This window comes from Mustelus asterias, chromosome 1 (genome assembly GCF_964213995.1).
Source record: "Mustelus asterias chromosome 1, sMusAst1.hap1.1, whole genome shotgun sequence".
NCBI classification, from domain to species: Eukaryota; Metazoa; Chordata; class Chondrichthyes; order Carcharhiniformes; family Triakidae; genus Mustelus; species Mustelus asterias.
In genome coordinates this window covers 7,381,968-7,399,616 of record NC_135801.1, presented here as the reverse complement: position 1 = coordinate 7,399,616, position 17,649 = coordinate 7,381,968, and the positions used below count along the sequence as shown (strand labels likewise).

Sequence of the window (17,649 nt, the reverse complement as noted above, 5' to 3'; positions counted from 1 at the left end):
AACGCTTTTACCCTTGAAGCCTGGGAAAGTTGCGTTGGAGGTGGAGCAGACTTTCACATGGGCGACACTTGATTCCTCAGGTCACTTTGTTAAAGAGGGGCCTGAACAGAATGGCTGCTGATTCGTCGCATACTTATTTGTCAGATTCCAATTCTTACCCTTTAGCGGTTCAGTCTCTTGCTAGTCCTGCCCCTCCCCCTCTCTCCGTGAGAGTTGTCCAGCGTTGCAATAACCACCCAGTACCTTCTCAAACCACGAGCTTTACCTTCACCACATTCTGATTTCCTGCTCCTTGTGCTCTGACCTTATCAGCACCCAATGAGCTTTCCAGAGCTGGGTGTATACTTTTTAAATGGTATCTCTGTAAATTGCTGTGGGGTTGGGGGGGGGGGGCGGTGTGTGCGGTTGTGACTGAAATTTCAGCATGAAAGGCGTTCATAAGATACAGGAACAGAATTAGCAAAATGAAGAGCTTGTCGTGTGAGGAACGGTTGAGGACTCTGGGTCTGTACCCGTTGGAGTTTAGAAGGATGAGGTGGGGGGATCTTATTGAAACTTACAGAATACTGCGAGGCCTGGATAGAGTGGATGTGGAGGGAAAAACTGGAACCAGAGGGCACAACCTCAGACTAAAGGGACGATCCTTTAAAACAGAGATGAGGAGGAATTTCTTCAGCCAGAGAGTGGTGAATCTGTGGAACTCTTTGCCGCAGAAGGCTGTGGAGGCCAGGTCATTGAGTGTCTTTAAGACCGAGATAGATCGGTTCTTGATTAATAAGGGGATCAGGAGTTATGGGGACAAGGCAGGAGAATGGGGATGAGAAAAATATCAGCCGTGATTGAATGGCGGAGCAGACTCGATGGGCCGAGTGGCCTAATTCTGCTCCTATGTCTTACGGTCTTCGCCCATAGAGTCCGCTCTGCCATTTGATCATGGCTGATATGCTCCTCATCCCCATTTTCCTGCCTTCTCCCCGTAACCCTCCAACCCCATTACCAATTAAAAATCTGTTTAACTCCTCAAATTTGCTCACTGTCCCAGCATCCCCCGCACTTTGGGGTAGCGAATTCCACAGATTCACAACCCTTTGGGAGAAGTAGTTTTGTATCAATGTTGATAGATTGGGTATTATACCTCGGTCCTGGTACACGCTTTTAAACTCGAATCATAAACAAGATGCTGAAATAATAACTGCGTTTTAAATGTCTGCGTTGAGACTCCCTTGGTATTCTGTTTAATGTATTAGTTCCACAAAGATAGGTTTAATGTGAGCAAGTGAGGATCAACATGCAGTTACATTCCTGATTTGCTGTCAAGGAACCAAGGAAGCTTTTATTTCCAAATAACCTGTTACACGTAGACGTAGACATTGACATTGCGCAATGTAATCACCATAACATGGATCAAGTGTTTGCTGAAAATCTGAAATAAACACAATGCTGGAAACATTCGGCCTCATGTGGAGAGAGAGAGAAACGAGAGTTAACTGCTGGAATCTTGCTGCCGTTCACTCCGGCGGGATCGTACAGTCCCACCGATGTTGCAGCCCTGCTGCGGGTTTCCCGGTGGCGAGGTGTATGCTCAACGGGAAACCCCATTGACGCGGCGGGACTGGAAAATCTCTCCAACAGTGAGTGGCACAGTGCTGCTTGCTGCTGTGAAACGCACCCCGGAGAGGGAGGAAAATCCCCATCCAACGTTTCCAGTCGATTGGTCTTTCACCAGAACTGGGAGATGCCCCGGATTTATCTGTTTGTAAGCAAGCATTCAGGCAGGGAATGTTGGAGTGTGAGAGAGGGAGGAGGTCAGGAATGATAGTGATATCAGAATGGAAAATGATGGATAAACTCAGCAAGCCTGGCAGTGTCTATGGAGCGAGATACAGAGTTAATGTTCCCAGTACAGACTCGACACGTTAACTCTGTTTCTCTCTTCACAGACTCTGCCAGACCTGCTGAGTTTATCCAGCATTTTCCGTTTTTATTTCAGATCTCTGGCATCTGCAGTATTTTGCTTTTATATGACAAATTGATGATGGCGCTTAGCAATGGTGGTGGTAATATGACAAGTAAAGGAACAAGAGATAAGTCGAGAGGAGGTGCGAATGGCAGTTATTACCAACAGCTGTGCTACGAGAAGATGGGAGTGGCGATTATGACCTGACATTGTTGAACTCGATGAGTCTGGAAGGCCGTAAAGTGCCCCATCGACGGTTGAGGTGCCGCTCCTCAAGAAAGTGGCAACGTTGAGTGACGATAGACAAAACTCCACTTGCGTACAATAATGCTTTTGGTCGCTCACCAACTATTACACGTGCTTTCAATTGAGGAGTTGATTGAACAGTGAGCAGTGTTTAGCTACTAGACAGCGTCCTCGCGCAAGAATCATCCGAGAGTGATTTGTGAAAAATGGAAGTGTTTATAAAGAGTTTGGTTGGACTTGAAAGAGAAACAAAGTGCCGTTTGGAGTGATATTAGTCAAGCTGGTACCAAGCCCTGAGTGAGATGATTCACATTGATGTACATATTAATGGTATTAGTGTGGGACCTTAGTTAATGCTGCAGTGAGAATTAACTTGGTTTGTTCTCACAGGAACGACGAGGGTTGAGAGGCGACCTGATAGAAGCCTACAAGATTATGAGGGGCATGCTCAGAGTGGATAGTCAGAAGCTTTTTTCCAGAGTGGAAGAGTCAATTACTCGGGGGCATAGGTTTAAGGTGCGAGGGACAAGTTTTAAAAGATGTCCGAGGCAAGTTTTTTTTTATATACAGAGGGTGGGGGGTGCCTGGAACTCGCTGCCAGGGAAGGTAGTGGAAGCAGATACAGTAATGACTTTTAAGAGGCATCTTGACAAATAAATGAATAGGATGGGGAGTAGAGGTGCCCAGAAGGGTAGGGGGTTTTAGTTCAGACCGAGAGCATGGTCAGTACAGTCTAGGAGGGCCAAAGGGCCTTTTCCTGTGCTGTAATCTTCTTTGTACTTTGTTCTTTGTGATAGACATATCTGAGGAAAGTATCACTGTTCCATCATGGAGACTTGAGCGTAGATATTTATTCTGATCATGTTTTTAAGCATTATAGAATTATGTTGCAGTTTTATAAAACTTTGCCTAGGCCACATATTGTGTTGCATTCTGGTCACCACGTTACAGGAAGGATGTGGAGGTTTTGGAGAGGGTGCAGAAGAGGTGCTGCCTAGAATAGAGGGTGTGAGCTATAAGGAGAGGCTGGACAAACTAGGGTTGTTTTCTCTGGAGCGGTGGGGGCTGAGGGGAGACCTGATAGAAGTCTATAAAATTATGAGAGGCACAGATAGGGTTGACAGTCAGAATCATTTACCCAGAGTTGAAATCTCTTAACACTGGGGGTATGCACTTCAGGTGAGAGGGGGAAAATTCAAAGGAGGTGTGAAGGGCAGGTATTTTACAGAGTGGTCAGTGTCTGGAACGCGCTGCCAGAGGTGGTGGTGCAGACAGATACAATAGGGACGTTTAAGGGGCTTTTAGATAAGCACATGAATATGCAAGGAATAGAAGAATATGAACCAAGGGCAGGCAGTAGGGATTAGTTTAATTTGGCATCATGTTCAGCACAACATTGTGGGCCGAAGGGCCTGTTCCTGCGCTGTACCGTTCTATGTTCTAGAACTTCAATTTGCAATTCCTGTTTTCATTTAAACAATCCGCCTTCTGCACTGTAGGGATTCTGTGATTCTACAATCAATTGTCTTTTGAAATGTATTTTAAAATCAAACTGAGAGTTACAGTCAGAAAGCAGAATCTACTCTGTTCGTCGAGACTCAATGGCAGGCTGTTGGCGACCTCTGCTGACCACCCAAGGTTCTGCAGTAGATGTCGGCCCTTGTCCCAGTGACTGCATTACCATCACTAGTCCACCTGGGTCTCGGCGCCCACCGAGGTGGTGGTAAGGAAAGCACACTCGGCCTGCATTTATCCGGTAGATCGCGGTTTGAATCCAAGTATGCCACCGGCAAAATGTTGGTGCTTTAGGTGGCTCTTGCCGGGAACAAGTGACATCATTTGCCAACCAGGACTAGCGCCTGATCTCAAACGCCAGGGGTTTTGCTTGTTTTCACGCAGTGAAAATCCGCCACAGTCACGGGACCAGGTGGCTGAGGTGGTTTAGGGTCTGGCCACAACGCGGTTGGTCAAAAGCTTTGGCCTCAAATCCAAAGACTTTGAAATGTGCAATTTTTGACCCAATCCCGTGGACTCAATTCTTTTGTAAGTGGAGAATGAAGTTGAGAACAGTTCTGTACTGGAGTAGGCGTGTGTGTGTTGAGTGCTATTAAAATTAGGTGCTTTATCAGCCCTTGAATACACTGTGTCAGACATTTGTGCATTTTCTTGACTGCTTTTTGAAGTGTGTTGCCAAATCTGACAGTTGCTGCTTAGAATGTGATGTCTTTCTTCAACTATGCATGTCATGACTCTTTCTTGATCAGTCTGCATGACCATGGCATGATCTTTGCATGTAATTATTTTATTCCTAACCCAGGCAATGTTGAATTTCCCTGTGTGAGCGTCCATCGAGTTGAGTATTTGGCTGGACTGACCATTCTCTTTGAGCCTCCAAACCAATCTGTTCCCTCTTAGCCTGACCAGAGTCGTAAGTGATTTTGAAAGTTAAAAGGTATCTCTGTGGGTCTGTGCCACGGTGTGGACAACCCGCGCTCAGATATTTGTCACGGCACTTGTCGTGCCCTGGAAACCAAGCTTAGGGAGGCATATTGAAGGAGTCCCGACCACCTCGCTGTGTGCCAAGCTGAAACAGCAGCAACACACTGAACCAGGAACCCTGACATTACAAGTTCAAATCTCACCATGAGCAAAATTTAATTCAAATTATGAGTCAATTATATCTGGGGCCAGCACCAGAAAAGTAACCACGAAATGCAAAAAATGTCTCCTACACGTGACTCAAGGTCCATGCTGTATGGTTGGATCAGGGCAACTGGAGATGGGAACACGGTTATTGCTGGTGTTGCCCACATCTGGATGCAGTATGTAAGACATGTCCATGCCAACTAGACAAAAATACAGGGTCTGTATCCCAAGTGAAATGTCCCAAGTGCAGCAGAGATTGGGAAGGCCCCAATTATCAGTCCTGTTACCAGATATGTCAACAGCCACTTCTCACGAGATTAATGGCGATAACACAAATCGATTCAACTATAGCTCTGATTTGGTTCTTAGTATAGCCGGTTAAGTCAGTGAGGTAGCTTTCTCTATCTCTGAGTGATGTCAAGATAGAATCACTTAGGAACAGGAGGCCATTGAGCCCCAGGCTTTTTCCGCTGAGGCTAGGGGAGAAAAAAACCAGAGGGCATGGGTTAAGGGTGAAAGGAGAAAAGTTTAAAGGGAATATTAGGGGGGGCTTCTTCACGCAGAGAGTGGTGGGAGTGTGGAATGAGCTGCCGGATAAAGTGGTAAATGCGGGGCCACTTTTAACATTTAAGTAAAACTTGGACGGGTTAATGGATGAGAGGGGTGTGGAGGGATATGGTCCAAGTGCAGGTCAGTGGGACTAGGCATAAAATGGTTCGGCACAGACAAGAAGGGCCAAAAGGCCTGTTTCTGAGCTGTAATTTTCTATGGTTCTATGAGTCTGTTCTGCCGCCATTCAATGAAATCATAGCTGATCTGATACGATAACCCTCAACTCCACTCTCCTGCCTTATCCCCGTAACCCTTGATTCCCTTACTGCTGAAAAATCTCGGCCTTGAACGTACTTGACGACCTACAGCCCCCTGTGGTAAAGAATTCCACAGATTTGCGCCCCTCCTGTTAAATGTCCTTCCTGCCCCCAAGCTCAGCACTAGAAAATGTTTGCCCTTAGAATCCCCGGTAGGTAGAAATGGCTTCCCCTGATCTACCCCACTCTGGCCCCCTTAATACCTTGTTACCTTCAATCAAATTGGCCTTGGACCTTCTAAATTCCAAGGAATACGACACCAGTTTGTGTCACCTCTCCTGCACCGTGAGGGAAATGCTCTTACCCATGCTACACCTGGCAACTTGCTTTTATTAACACACAACTTCCCTGCACCTTGAGGAAGTTTCAATTTTGAACCTTATTGTCTCAAAGATTATGAAGTTTTAATGCACCGAGTGAGTGTGTGAGGCACCTGCACATGTTCTAACGACACTTCATTTTTCTCTCTCTCTCTCTCTCTGTCTGTCTGTCTGTCACTCTGTCTTTCCCCCACAGGACAAAGGTCACCACCATAAGATACAGCCCCAAATACGCTCAACTCCGCGACTGGCACCATGGTGTTTCCGCTCGCGTGCTTAATGTAAATTAACTTGCCCAAGAAGTGACGAGCGGCGAAAGTATATTTCCTCGGCAGCCGATACTGTTTCTTTTCGAGATATCCCCGCACTTGGATTTTGCTTCTGTTTCTGATAGCCCAGCTGCTCCTCTTACCTTTTCTCCTCTTGAAATTCCACCTTCGGTTTTTTTATTTTGAAACAAAAAAAGGGAAAGCAGTTGAAACTACAGTGTTGTAGATTTTAGAATCGGGCTGTTGGCATTTTATTTGGCTGCTTCAGTGCAGCGGCAATGACCTGCGTTTATGTGGCGCCGTAATAGAACAAAGAACAAAGAACAATACAGCACAGGAACAGGCCCTTCGGCCCTCCAAGCCCGCGCCGCTCCCTGGTCCAAACTAGACCATTCTTTTGTATCCCTCTTTGTTCTTTGTTCTTGAGATAAATACCCTTCCCATCCAAACATGTTGTGCTTCCGTCTGATGCATCCTTCCATTGAAGCAAAGGGTTCCATGAAGCGTCCCGGCCGATGGAGATAGAAGCCATCGCTGGCTCCGTAACAACCCTAGCCAGCCGCTGCCGTGTCGGAGTGGCACCTTCTTTTGAATCCTTTGCAGAGGGAAATGCCAAAGTGGTCAGGTTTTTAAACAGAAAGAAAACAAAATGTGATGCGAACAAGACCACCTTCGAATGGAGAAGTGACCTCCCATTAAAAGCAAACTAGCTTCAAACTGCCGTCAGGTTTCTCCAGTGCCCCGAGTTTGCATTTCAGCCTGTATTATATTTGTATTATACTTTATAGGTGCTCCTCTATATTTGCTGGTTGGAGTTTAAATCTTATTTTAATAAAATTGCTTTAACTATTAATTACGTCTTCATTTTCACTGACACTTGGGTTTTGGGATCTTGTCTATCATGCAAGTTGTGTCCATTTTCCTTCAAGTTCTCCAATGGCTTGTTACATATTTCTAGCACACAAAGAAGCCATTCTGCCCTGACTGGTGTTTTAAGTTCCACACATGTCTCCTGCTGTTGTACATCTCACCCTATCAGCATCACCTTACCAACAATTTTGATTATTTTTTTGACTCGAAGCAGGATCTTAATTCTCAAGCTCTCCGAGGATTTTAAAAAAACTTGGGTGACCGTTGCTAAGTCGAGTAGAGTAATTGTAGATTGGTGATTGTAAAATGCGAGCGAAAGCTTTGCATGGTACCTTTTAAGAGGTGGCGCTTTTTCTGTGCTTAGAGTTTTAAAAATGCAAGTACATATAGAGAACTCAGACTGAAACATTTATGTCGAAGGGCCAGGCAGCAGTGTTGCCAAGACAACAAGCAGGCTTTTAACTTTTTTTGAATTCAGCCAATCAAACTTGAATTAGGCACTTGGATACCAGGAACCAATTAAATTTAAATCTGACATTTTTGGCAACCAAGGACCAATCATGTTGTGGGGGATATTGATATGTCATCACTGGTATGAAAGGAAGGGGGCAGTGTGACAGAGGTGGAGAGTAACTGCCATCTACCAGAATAACAACTGTTAGTCCCGCTCGAGAGAGAGAGAGAGAACCGCTAGCTCTCTCGGCTTCATTTATGTCTTAAGAGAAAGCCTCATCTTGATAACAAAGGTACCAAAGAATCAACAGAGAAGGCCCAGAATATTCTGGAAGATGCAAACCTGGTTGTAATTTAGAGAGTGACTAAAATTCTATTTTTTGTTAATGAGTGGGAATTGTATTTATCTGAATAGTGTTCCATCAGAATCTTGTTTTGTTTGGTTTGTTAATAGTTTAGTTAACTTGCTCGCTGTTAGATGAATATATTGTTACTTGTTGACTTGTGTGTCAGGGAGTTATTTTGATTCAACCACTAGAAGTTGCTGAAGAGCAGATCATACCACTTTGCACTCTAACAGATTATAGGGTGAAGTACTCCTCTTTGAGTGGTTAGGTGTTCGTTCTCAGAGGGGGCGGGGGGGGAAACAACCTCCACTTCATAACAGTGACATATCAAACTTCACCCCCGTCTCTAGCTAATCGCCCCCGACCACCAAATCCGCCCCAACAGGAGAACGGTGTTCTAAATGGGGACGGCTGTCGCCTTCCTTCTGTGTTGGATGTTGTCGGTAGTTTGGAAATCGCCCCTTCGCTACCCCGGGATCCACCAAGGACAGGTTTAACTTAACCCTGCGATGCAGACTCGTGACTCGGAGAGGTGACATGTCACAAGTTGACGCCGACCTCCTTTTAAAAACCAGCTACCTCTCAACAGGGCAGCACTTCTCCAGAACGGCACTGAAGGAACCAGCCTGGACTCTGTGCTCAAATAGGGCTTGAGACTCCAGTGTTCTGAGCGGGTGGTGCGTGAATTGTGAAGCTGTTCTGTTTGAGAATAGTTAATTGTGCGTGTTTCCAGCTATTTTTATAGAATGCTGTTGTTGCAAAGTGATATTCAGATTTTTGCGGTGAAGGGTGAACGCTGCTAAATGCCGGTGATGGTCGCAGAGTGGTAATGTTACTGGGCTAGCCATCCTGGGATAATGTTTCAAGCTCCGGTTCGAATCCCACCAAGGCAGCTGGGACAATTTAATTAAATCAGTTAACTAAATCTGGAATGAAATGTTTTGTCTCTTTTGCCGGCGTTGGACTGGGGTGGACACAGTAAGAAGTCTCACAACACCAGGTTAAAGTCCAACAGGTTTATTTGGGATCACGAGCTTTCGGCGCGCTGCTCCATCGGGTGAGTGGAGGTAGGTTCACAAACACGGCGTATACAGACAGAGACACAATTGCAAGCTAATTACGGATTGGAATGTGAAGAATCTGTAATTAGCTTGCAATTGTGTCTCTGTCTGTATACGCCGTGTTTGTGAACCTACCTCCACTCGCCTGATGGAGCAGCGCTCCGAAAGCTCGTGATCCCAAATAAACCTGTTGGACTTTAACCTGGTGTTGTGAGACTTCTTACTGTCCTTAATATTGAAACATGAAACTGATGGATTATCATTATTTTTTTTTAAAATCTGTCTGGCTCACAGACGCCCTTAAACCCAGCCTAGCCAGAGTGGAACTCCAGACTCTGTCTGGCTCCTAACTGCTCTTTGAAATAGCGCCACTCAATTCTGGCACGCTGCCGCTTGTTGAGGGGCAATTAGGGATGGGCAATAAATGCCTTCAGCGCTCATGAACCCGGGAACAAATTTTGAAAAGGATGTCGGTGGCAGGTGGAGAGACGCTGGAGTGTTTGGGTTCAGTGTGTAAATTAGTCACCTTTAAGCACTGATGAGAATCCTCTCAGCAGGGGCCTGACTGAATTCCTTTTAAAAACAGGAATGTCATTCGTGAGCAGTCACTGTCTATTTAATGATGGTCAGTAAAGAGTTAATGCCCCTTCGCACTGTGGATTTGCCGTTTAAACAAGTTTCCCACCAAAGAAAACAAAGAAAATTACAGCACAGGAACAGGCCCTTCGGCCCTCCAAGCCTGCACCAACCATGCTGCCCGTCTGAACTAAAAGCCCTTACGCTGCCGGGGACCATATCCCTCTATTCCCATCCTGTTCATGTATTTGTCAAGATACCCCTTAAAACTCACTGTCATATCTGCTTCCACTACCTCCCCCGGCAGGTAGTTCCAGGCACCCACTACCCTCTGTTTTAAAAAACAAACTTGCCTTGTACATGTCCTTTAAACCTTGCCCCTCGCATCTTAAACCTATGCCTCCTAGTAATTGACTCTTCCACCCTGGGAAAAAGCTTCTGACTATCCACTCTGTCCATGCCCCTCATAATCTTGTAGACTTCTATCAGGTCGCCCTTCAACCTCCGTCATTCCAGTGAGAACAAACCTCTCCTCATAGCTAATACCCTCCATACCAGGCAACATCCTGGTAAATCATTTCTGTGCCCTCTCCAAAGCCTCCACATCCTTCTGGTAGTGTGGTGATCAGAATTGAACACTATATTCCAAGTGCGGCCTAACTAAGGTTCTTAGTTGCAGAATGCAGTTGGCCTCTATCTCTTGTTCTGTACACATGAGGTTGAGAGAGATTGTGGATTCCCCCCCCCCTAGACGGAGGGAGATACGTTTGCTATTTGAAGTGTTTGTTCAGAATAAAACGTGGTTTTTTTTCCTCCCCATTCATCTTATCTTCAGGAACGGTGGGACAGAAAACGGTGAAGTAGGGTACAGGTAAAACCTGACGGTACACAAATCACATGTGTTTCACTGTAACCGGCCACTGTTGTGTTGGATGTACAAGGCACTAACCACCCTGGGACATTGGGGTTGGGGGAGAGGGGGGGGGAGGGGATCAAATATTACCTGCGGCCGAATTTAGAGAATGGGGAAGCAGATTCATAAACCTGAGGTTTATCAATGGGGTGGGGCAGAGGGACAAGTTTCCAAAAGCCATTCACAAGTAGTTGAAGTGTCTTCTCCAAAGGTGAATGTTCTTTTTAAGTGAACACCAACCAGTAACATCTCAAGTAACACCAACCATTCTCACCCTGTTGCTCTAAAACAAGTTGCACTTTTGTAGCGCCTGTCGTGAGTTCAGGATGGCCCAGCATCCTTCACAGCCAATGGAGTACCTTCTGAAGTCTATTCACCGTTGTAGGGAGCGTGACTGCCAATTTACCCACTGCAAGCACCCGTGATCGAGGTATTCGAAAGGGAATTGGGTTGCTATCTGGACAGAGAGAATGTGCAAGGTTACAGGGATAAGACGGGGGATTGGGACTAGGGAGACAGTGCAGACTAGATGGGCCGAATTACTTCCTTCTGTGATCACCTTGGTTTTTAAAGTTTGGTTTTGCCCGAGAGATAAATATTGGCCAAGGCAGGTAAGGAACCGTCGCTTGCTTTGTATTTGTTCTCCCTCTTCATCCAGGAGGCCTGGGTAGAATGGACGTGGAGAGGATGTTTCCACTCGTCGGAAAAACTAGAACCAGAGGGTACAACCTCAGGCTAAAGGGACGATCCTTTAAAACAGGGATGAGGAGGAATTTCTTCAGCCAGAGAGTGGTGAATCTGTGGAACTCTTTGCCGCAGAAGGCTGTGGAGGCCGGGTCATTGAGTGTCTTTAAGACAGAGATAGATAGGTTCTTGATTAATAAGGAGATCAGGGGTTATGGGGAAAAGGCAGGAGAATGGGAATGAGAAAAATATCAGCCGTGATTGAATGGCAGAGCAGACTCGATGGGCCGAGTGGCCTAATTCTGCTCCTATATCATATGGTCTTATCCCTGGTGTGCCGTGAGCTATCACTATTCACTATCACCAATCGGCCCAGCCAGTTTTTTTTTGCATGGTTTAATCTGGTCTCTGCACATTGACGGAACCTGGGCAGAGCAACATTGCCACCTGCAGGCAGTGTTCAGTAGCGGAGCTGAAGTTTCTGATCCGCATGAAGCAGAGAAAGGAGAATTTAAAGTTTATTTATTAGTGTCACAAGTATGTGTACATTCACACTGCAATCAAGTTACTGTGAAAAGTTACTCCGGCGCCTGTTTGGGTACACTGAGGGAGAACTTAACATGGCCAATGCATCTAACCAGCACGTCTTTCGGACTGTGGGAGGAAACAGGAGCACCCGGAGGAAACCCACGCAGACACGGGGAGAATGTGCAGATTCCCCACAGACAATGAGCTAAGCCGGGATTTGAACCCAGTTCCCTGGCGCTGTGAGGCAGCAGTGCTGACCACCCCTTGGGGTGCGTTTCTTCAGCATCTTTCACGGTCTCTGGACTTCCCAGAGCACTTTATGGCTAATCCTTGTAGTCATTGTTGTAACGTAGGAAATGAGGCAGCCAGTTTGCGCACAGCAAGCTCACACAAACCACCTGATATTGACCAGATCATCTCCGATCCTCGATCGATTCCCGGCTTGGGTCACTGTCCGTGTGGAGATTGCACATTCTCCCCGTGTCTGCGTGGGTTTCCTCCGGGTGCTCCGGTTTCCTCCCACACTCCGAAAGACGTGCTGGATGGATGTATTGGCCGTGCGAAATTCTCCCTCAGTGTACCCGAACAGGCGCTGGAGTGTGGCGACTAGGGGATTTTCACAGTAACTTCATTGCAGTGTTAATGTGAGCCTAATAAATAAACTTAAACTTTTAAACACACACACACTGCCAGGTTTCTGTCAGAGATGGATGGTTTTAATTTATTTTTGACCTGACTGCATGTTTGCTGATGATTAGTTAGTTGCACAGTCCTAGTGTCTAACCAATAATCCTCGGCACTGGATTAACACTTTACACATTGAATCAAATACAAACTGCAGCTCTCACCTGTCCTCTTGATTTTGGATGAACACTAATTTAAATTAGTCAACAAGAAACCAGAGGAGAGATGAGGAGAAAGTGTGTGTTTTATATTATGCAGCAAGTTGGGATTTGGAATACGCCGCCTGGAAGGGCAGTGGAAGTAGATTCGATGATAACTTTCAAAAAGGATTTGGATCAATATTTGGAGGGGAGAAAGTTGGAGGGCAGTGGGAGTGAGACTAAAGGTAAAGTCGCCATAGTCCCAGTTGACCATAGACTGCTCCCCCCCCCTCAGAGAGGGAGAGCTGGCCGGTGGTGATTTAACCTGAGGATCATCACACTTCAGGCGAGGGGCAAGGTTGAGAAGGTCAGGGCCTTCATGAATAACCTCAGCTGGTCCGGGGATTGCACCCTCGCTGTTGGTGTCGCTTTGCATCACTAACCCGCCATCAACTGAGCGAAACCAAGTGAGACTGACTGTCAGCTCTTTCACAGTTTGAGTACCACGGGACAATGGTCACCTTTAGGGCAAGTTTAGGGCAAGTTTAGGGCCAGTTATAGATGGCAGAGGGAAGTTATGTGTGGAACCGGAGGAGATTGGTGAAGCATTGAACCAATATTTCTCTTCGGTGTTCACGCAAGGGGACATGAATATAGCTGAGGAGGACACTGGGTTGCAAGGGAGTAGAATAGACAGTATTACAGTTGATAAGGAGGATGTGCAGGATATTCTGGAGGGTCTGAAAATAGATAAATCCCCTGGTCCGGATGGGATTTATCCAAGGATTCTCTGGGAGGCAAGAGAAGTGATTGCAGCGCCTCTGGCTCTGATCTTCAGGTCGTCGTTGGCCTCTGGTATAGTACCAGAAGATTGGAGGTTAGCGAATGTTGTCCCATTGTTTAAGAAGGGGAACAGAGACTTCCCCGGGAATTATAGACCGGTGAGTCTCACTTCTGTTGTCGGCAAGATGTTGGAAAAAATTATAAGGGATAGGATTTATAGTTATTTGGAGAGTAATGAATTGATAGGTGATAGTCAGCATGGTTTTGTGGCAGGTAGGTCGTGCCTTACTAACCTTATTGAGTTTTTTGAGAAAGTGACCAAGGAGGTGGATGGGGGCAAGGCAGTGGACGTGGTATATATGGATTTTAGTAAGGCGTTTGATAAGGTTCACCATGGTAGGCTTCTGCAGAAAATGCAGATGTATGGGATTGGGGGTGATCTAGGAAATTGGATCAGGAATTGGCTAGCGGATAGGAAACAGAGGGTGGTGGTTGATAGTAAATATTCATCATGGAGTGCGGTTACAAGTGGTGTACCTCAGGGATCTGTTTTGGGGCCACTGCTGTTTGTAATATTTATTAATGATCTGGATGAGGGTATAGTTGGGTGGATTAGCAAATTTGCTGATGACACCAAAGTCGGTGGTGTGGTAGACAGTGAGGAAGGGTGTCGTAGTCTGCAGGAAGACTTAGACAGGTTGCAAAGTTGGGCCGAGAGGTGGCGGATGGAGTTTAATGCGGAGAAGTGTGAGGTAATTCACTTTGGTAGGAATAACAGTTGTGTTGAGTATAGGGCTAACGGGAGGACTTTGAATAGTGTGGAGGAGCAGAGGGATCTAGGTGTATGTGTGCATAGATCCCTGAAAGTTGGGAATCAAGTAGATAAGGTTGTTAAGAAGGCATATGGTGTCTTGGCGTTTATTGGTAGGGGGATTGAATTTAGGAGTCGTAGCGTTATGTTGCAACTGTACACAACTCTGGTGCGGCCGCACTTGGAGTACTGTGTGCAGTTCTGGTCCCCACATTACAGGAAGGATGTGGAGGCTTTGGAGAGGGTGCAGAGGAGGTTTACCAGGATGTTGCCTGGTATGGAGGGGAGATCCTATGAGGAGAGGCTGAGGGATTTGGGATTGTTTTCGCTGGAAAGGCGGCGGCTAAGAGGGGATCTTATTGAAACATATAAGATGATTAGAGGTTTAGATAGGGTGGATAGTGATAGCCTTTTTCCTCTGATGGAGAAATCCAGCACGAGGGGGCATGGCTTTAAATTGAGGGGGGGTAGTTATAGAACCGATGTCAGGGGTAGGTTCTTTACCCAGAGGGTGGTGAGGGATTGGAATGCCCTGCCAGCATCAGTAGTAAATGCGCCTAGTTTGGGGGCGTTTAAGAGATCCGTAGATAGGTTCATGGACGAAAAGAAATTGGTTTAGGTTGGAGGGTCACAGTTTTTTTTTTTTTTAACTGGTCGGTGCAACATCGTGGGCCGAAGGGCCTGTTCTGCGCTGTAATGTTCTATGTTCTATGTTCCTGTACGTTGGCAGCCTCCCGTCTCCAAGGACGATGGTTTTCAGGCCATGTTGGTCAACTCGGTGTTAAACGTCTCCTGGTGTGGCCGAGGGCCCCCACTCTGACATGGCAGTGTAGAGGACCACGATTCGCTGGTCTCCATTTTCCCTCGTCCCTCTTCTACGCTGGCTAATCTTTCCATTTCCCCTCACCGCTTCCAAACATTCAGGCCCCCAGCGGTCACGGCTGCCAGTAACTAACTCCCAGTTGTCGGGGTCCTGCCACCTTCACATCTTTCACATCTCACTTGATCTTGCCCTCATGGCGGTGGTCTGGTGCCCAGCAGGTCACTGCGACTCTGTGCAGGAACAAGGGCGACCGTAATGATAGCAACACCAACTATCCTTCTGTACAGTGTGATAGCAAACCTTTGTAGAGCCCCTCACCCTGGCATCTAGTCCTGTCTTTACTTCAGAGTAACCTCTCAAAGAGCAATACAGCACAGGTGAGGCGCTGGTCGAGTGGTATTATCGTTAGACTATTAATCCAGAAACTCGGCTAATGTTCTGGGGACCCGGGTTCGAATCCCGCCACAGCAGATGGTGGAATTTAAATTCAATTTATATAAAAAAAAGCCTGGAATCAAGAATCGACTGATGACCATGAAACCATTGTCGATTGTCGGAAAAACCTATCTGGTTCACTAATGTCCTTTCGGGAAGGAAATCTGCTGTCCTTACCTGGTCTGGCCAACATGTGACTCCAGAGCCACAGCAATGTGGTTGATTCTCAACTGTCCTCTGGGCAACTAGGGATGTGCAATAAATGCTGGCCCAGCCAGCGACGCCCGTGTCCCGCGAATGAATAAAATAAAGATGTCTTTAAAATGCCGTTGACATTGTTTCCTGATGTCTTTGCCGTTTTGCTGAAAACGGGTCACGCTGGCCGAGTGTGGAGCTGAGTGGCAAGGCCAGGTGACGGCAAGTTTCATTTTGCTGCCCGATTTCAAACGCACAGAGCGGAAGTTTCCTGAGTGCCAAATTCACACTTGCAGGGACAGCGGATAATGAATGGCTGGAAAATTCCGGTCACTGTGTGGATGGTAGCCCCAAATGAAGAAATGATTAACCCGTTCTGTTCAAGATACACATTTAAGTCTCGTCAGTGACTTGATGTTGACTCCAATATGCTCCATAACACAGTCAGGTTGGCTGGTTCTGTGCCACGTGTGCCCGCACTCAAACAACTTTCACCGGCATCACCCTCTCCAGAGTTGATTCACAGACAACCCACCCACTGCGCTCTGCACTGTAGCAGAAATAGATCTGGGAAAAGTCCTCGTTTTGCCACAATTAATGGCGTGCATGTGTTGCCGTTTTACTATCCTAACACCTGCTTTGCTAAGTGGACTTTTTCAAAAGGCAATCCAATTAAATACCCGGTGGCTCAGTGGTTAGCACTGCTGCCTCACAGCGCCAGGGACCCAGGTTCGATTCCCAGCTTGGGTCACTGTCTGTGTGGAGTCTGCACATTCTCCACATGTTTCCGTATGGGTTTCCTCCGGGTGCTCCGATTTCCTCCCACAGTCCAAAGATGTGCGGGTTAGGTGGATTGGCCGTGCTAAATTGACCCTAGTTTAGGGGGTTTAACAGGGTAAATGAGGGTTATGGGAATAGGGCCTAGGTGGGATTGTGGTTGGTGCAGACTCAATGGGCCGAATGGCCTCCTTCTGCACTATAGAGATTCTATGAAATACTTGAAAGCGGGGATGGGGCAGAAAGTTGCCTGGCTTGGGAAAAGGGCAATGGGAGCAGGAGGAATTCCATCGCACATCTCAGAAGAGTTAGCATAGACACAGTGGGCTGAATAACCTCCTGGGCTGTAGCCATTCTATACTTCTACAGAGTGGTCACTTGAATACAGTTTAACACTGTGGGGTGCATTTTCCCGTTGCTCCCGCCACGGGGATTGGAGCAGGTGAGGGGCGGACCGTGGAAAGGTCTGTTGACCTTTTTCCTCTGATGGAGAAATCCAGCACGAGGGGGCATGGCTTTAAATTGAGGGGGGGTAGTTATAGAACCGATGTCAGGGGTAGGTTCTTTACCCAGAGGGTGGTGAGGGATTGGAATGCCCTGCCAGCATCAGTAGTAAATGCGCCTAGTTTGGGGGCGTTTAAGAGATCCATAGATAGGTTCATGGACGAAAAGAAATTGGTTTAGGTTGGAGGGTCACAGTTTTTTTTTTTAACTGGTCGGTGCAACATCGTGGGCCGAAGGGCCTGTTCTGCGCTGTAATGTTCTATGTTCTATGTTCTACGGGTGGGATTTTCCAGTCTCGGGGCAAGCACGGCTGGAAAATCCCGCCGTGTGCGTCAGTTATAGATTCAGACGTGGAAATCACCAGGATCCTCACATTCGGTATTTTCAGTGGAACTAAACGATTTCGTACAAAGATCTCAACAAATGAAATTTGCGATCGGCAGATTGGAATTAAGGTCAATGGGATCACTTGTGTTTTTTACGCTGAAGCCAATAGGATTGGCCGGAGCGATTGCAATATGACTTAATGGAATTGCATAGAGTTTTTAGCGCTGCAACAGGCCATTCAGCCCATCTGGTCTATGCTAGTGTTGAGACAAGCCTTCTTCCTTCCCCCTTCATTTCATCCTACCAATGTAACGTTCTCTTCCTCTGTCCCTCATGTGTTTATCTTTGCATCCTTGCTGTTATTAAATCTTTGCCGATATTAGTGTATTTTTGTATGGACAGTGCTGTACGTAATCCAATTCTACCCCATT

General features: G+C 46.6%; 1 protein-coding gene across 1 annotated transcript in view; it reads left to right on the top strand.

Annotated features, from left to right (window-relative positions):
• The window catches only part of LOC144490493 (PDZ and LIM domain protein 5-like), a 259,977-nt gene that overhangs the window by 179,085 nt on the left and 63,243 nt on the right, over positions 1 to 17,649 (top strand). The window contains exon 9 of the mRNA XM_078208260.1: positions 10,450 to 10,485. Within this exon, the coding sequence (XP_078064386.1) occupies positions 10,450 to 10,485 (36 nt within the window). The remainder of the gene's footprint in view (positions 1 to 10,449; positions 10,486 to 17,649) is intronic.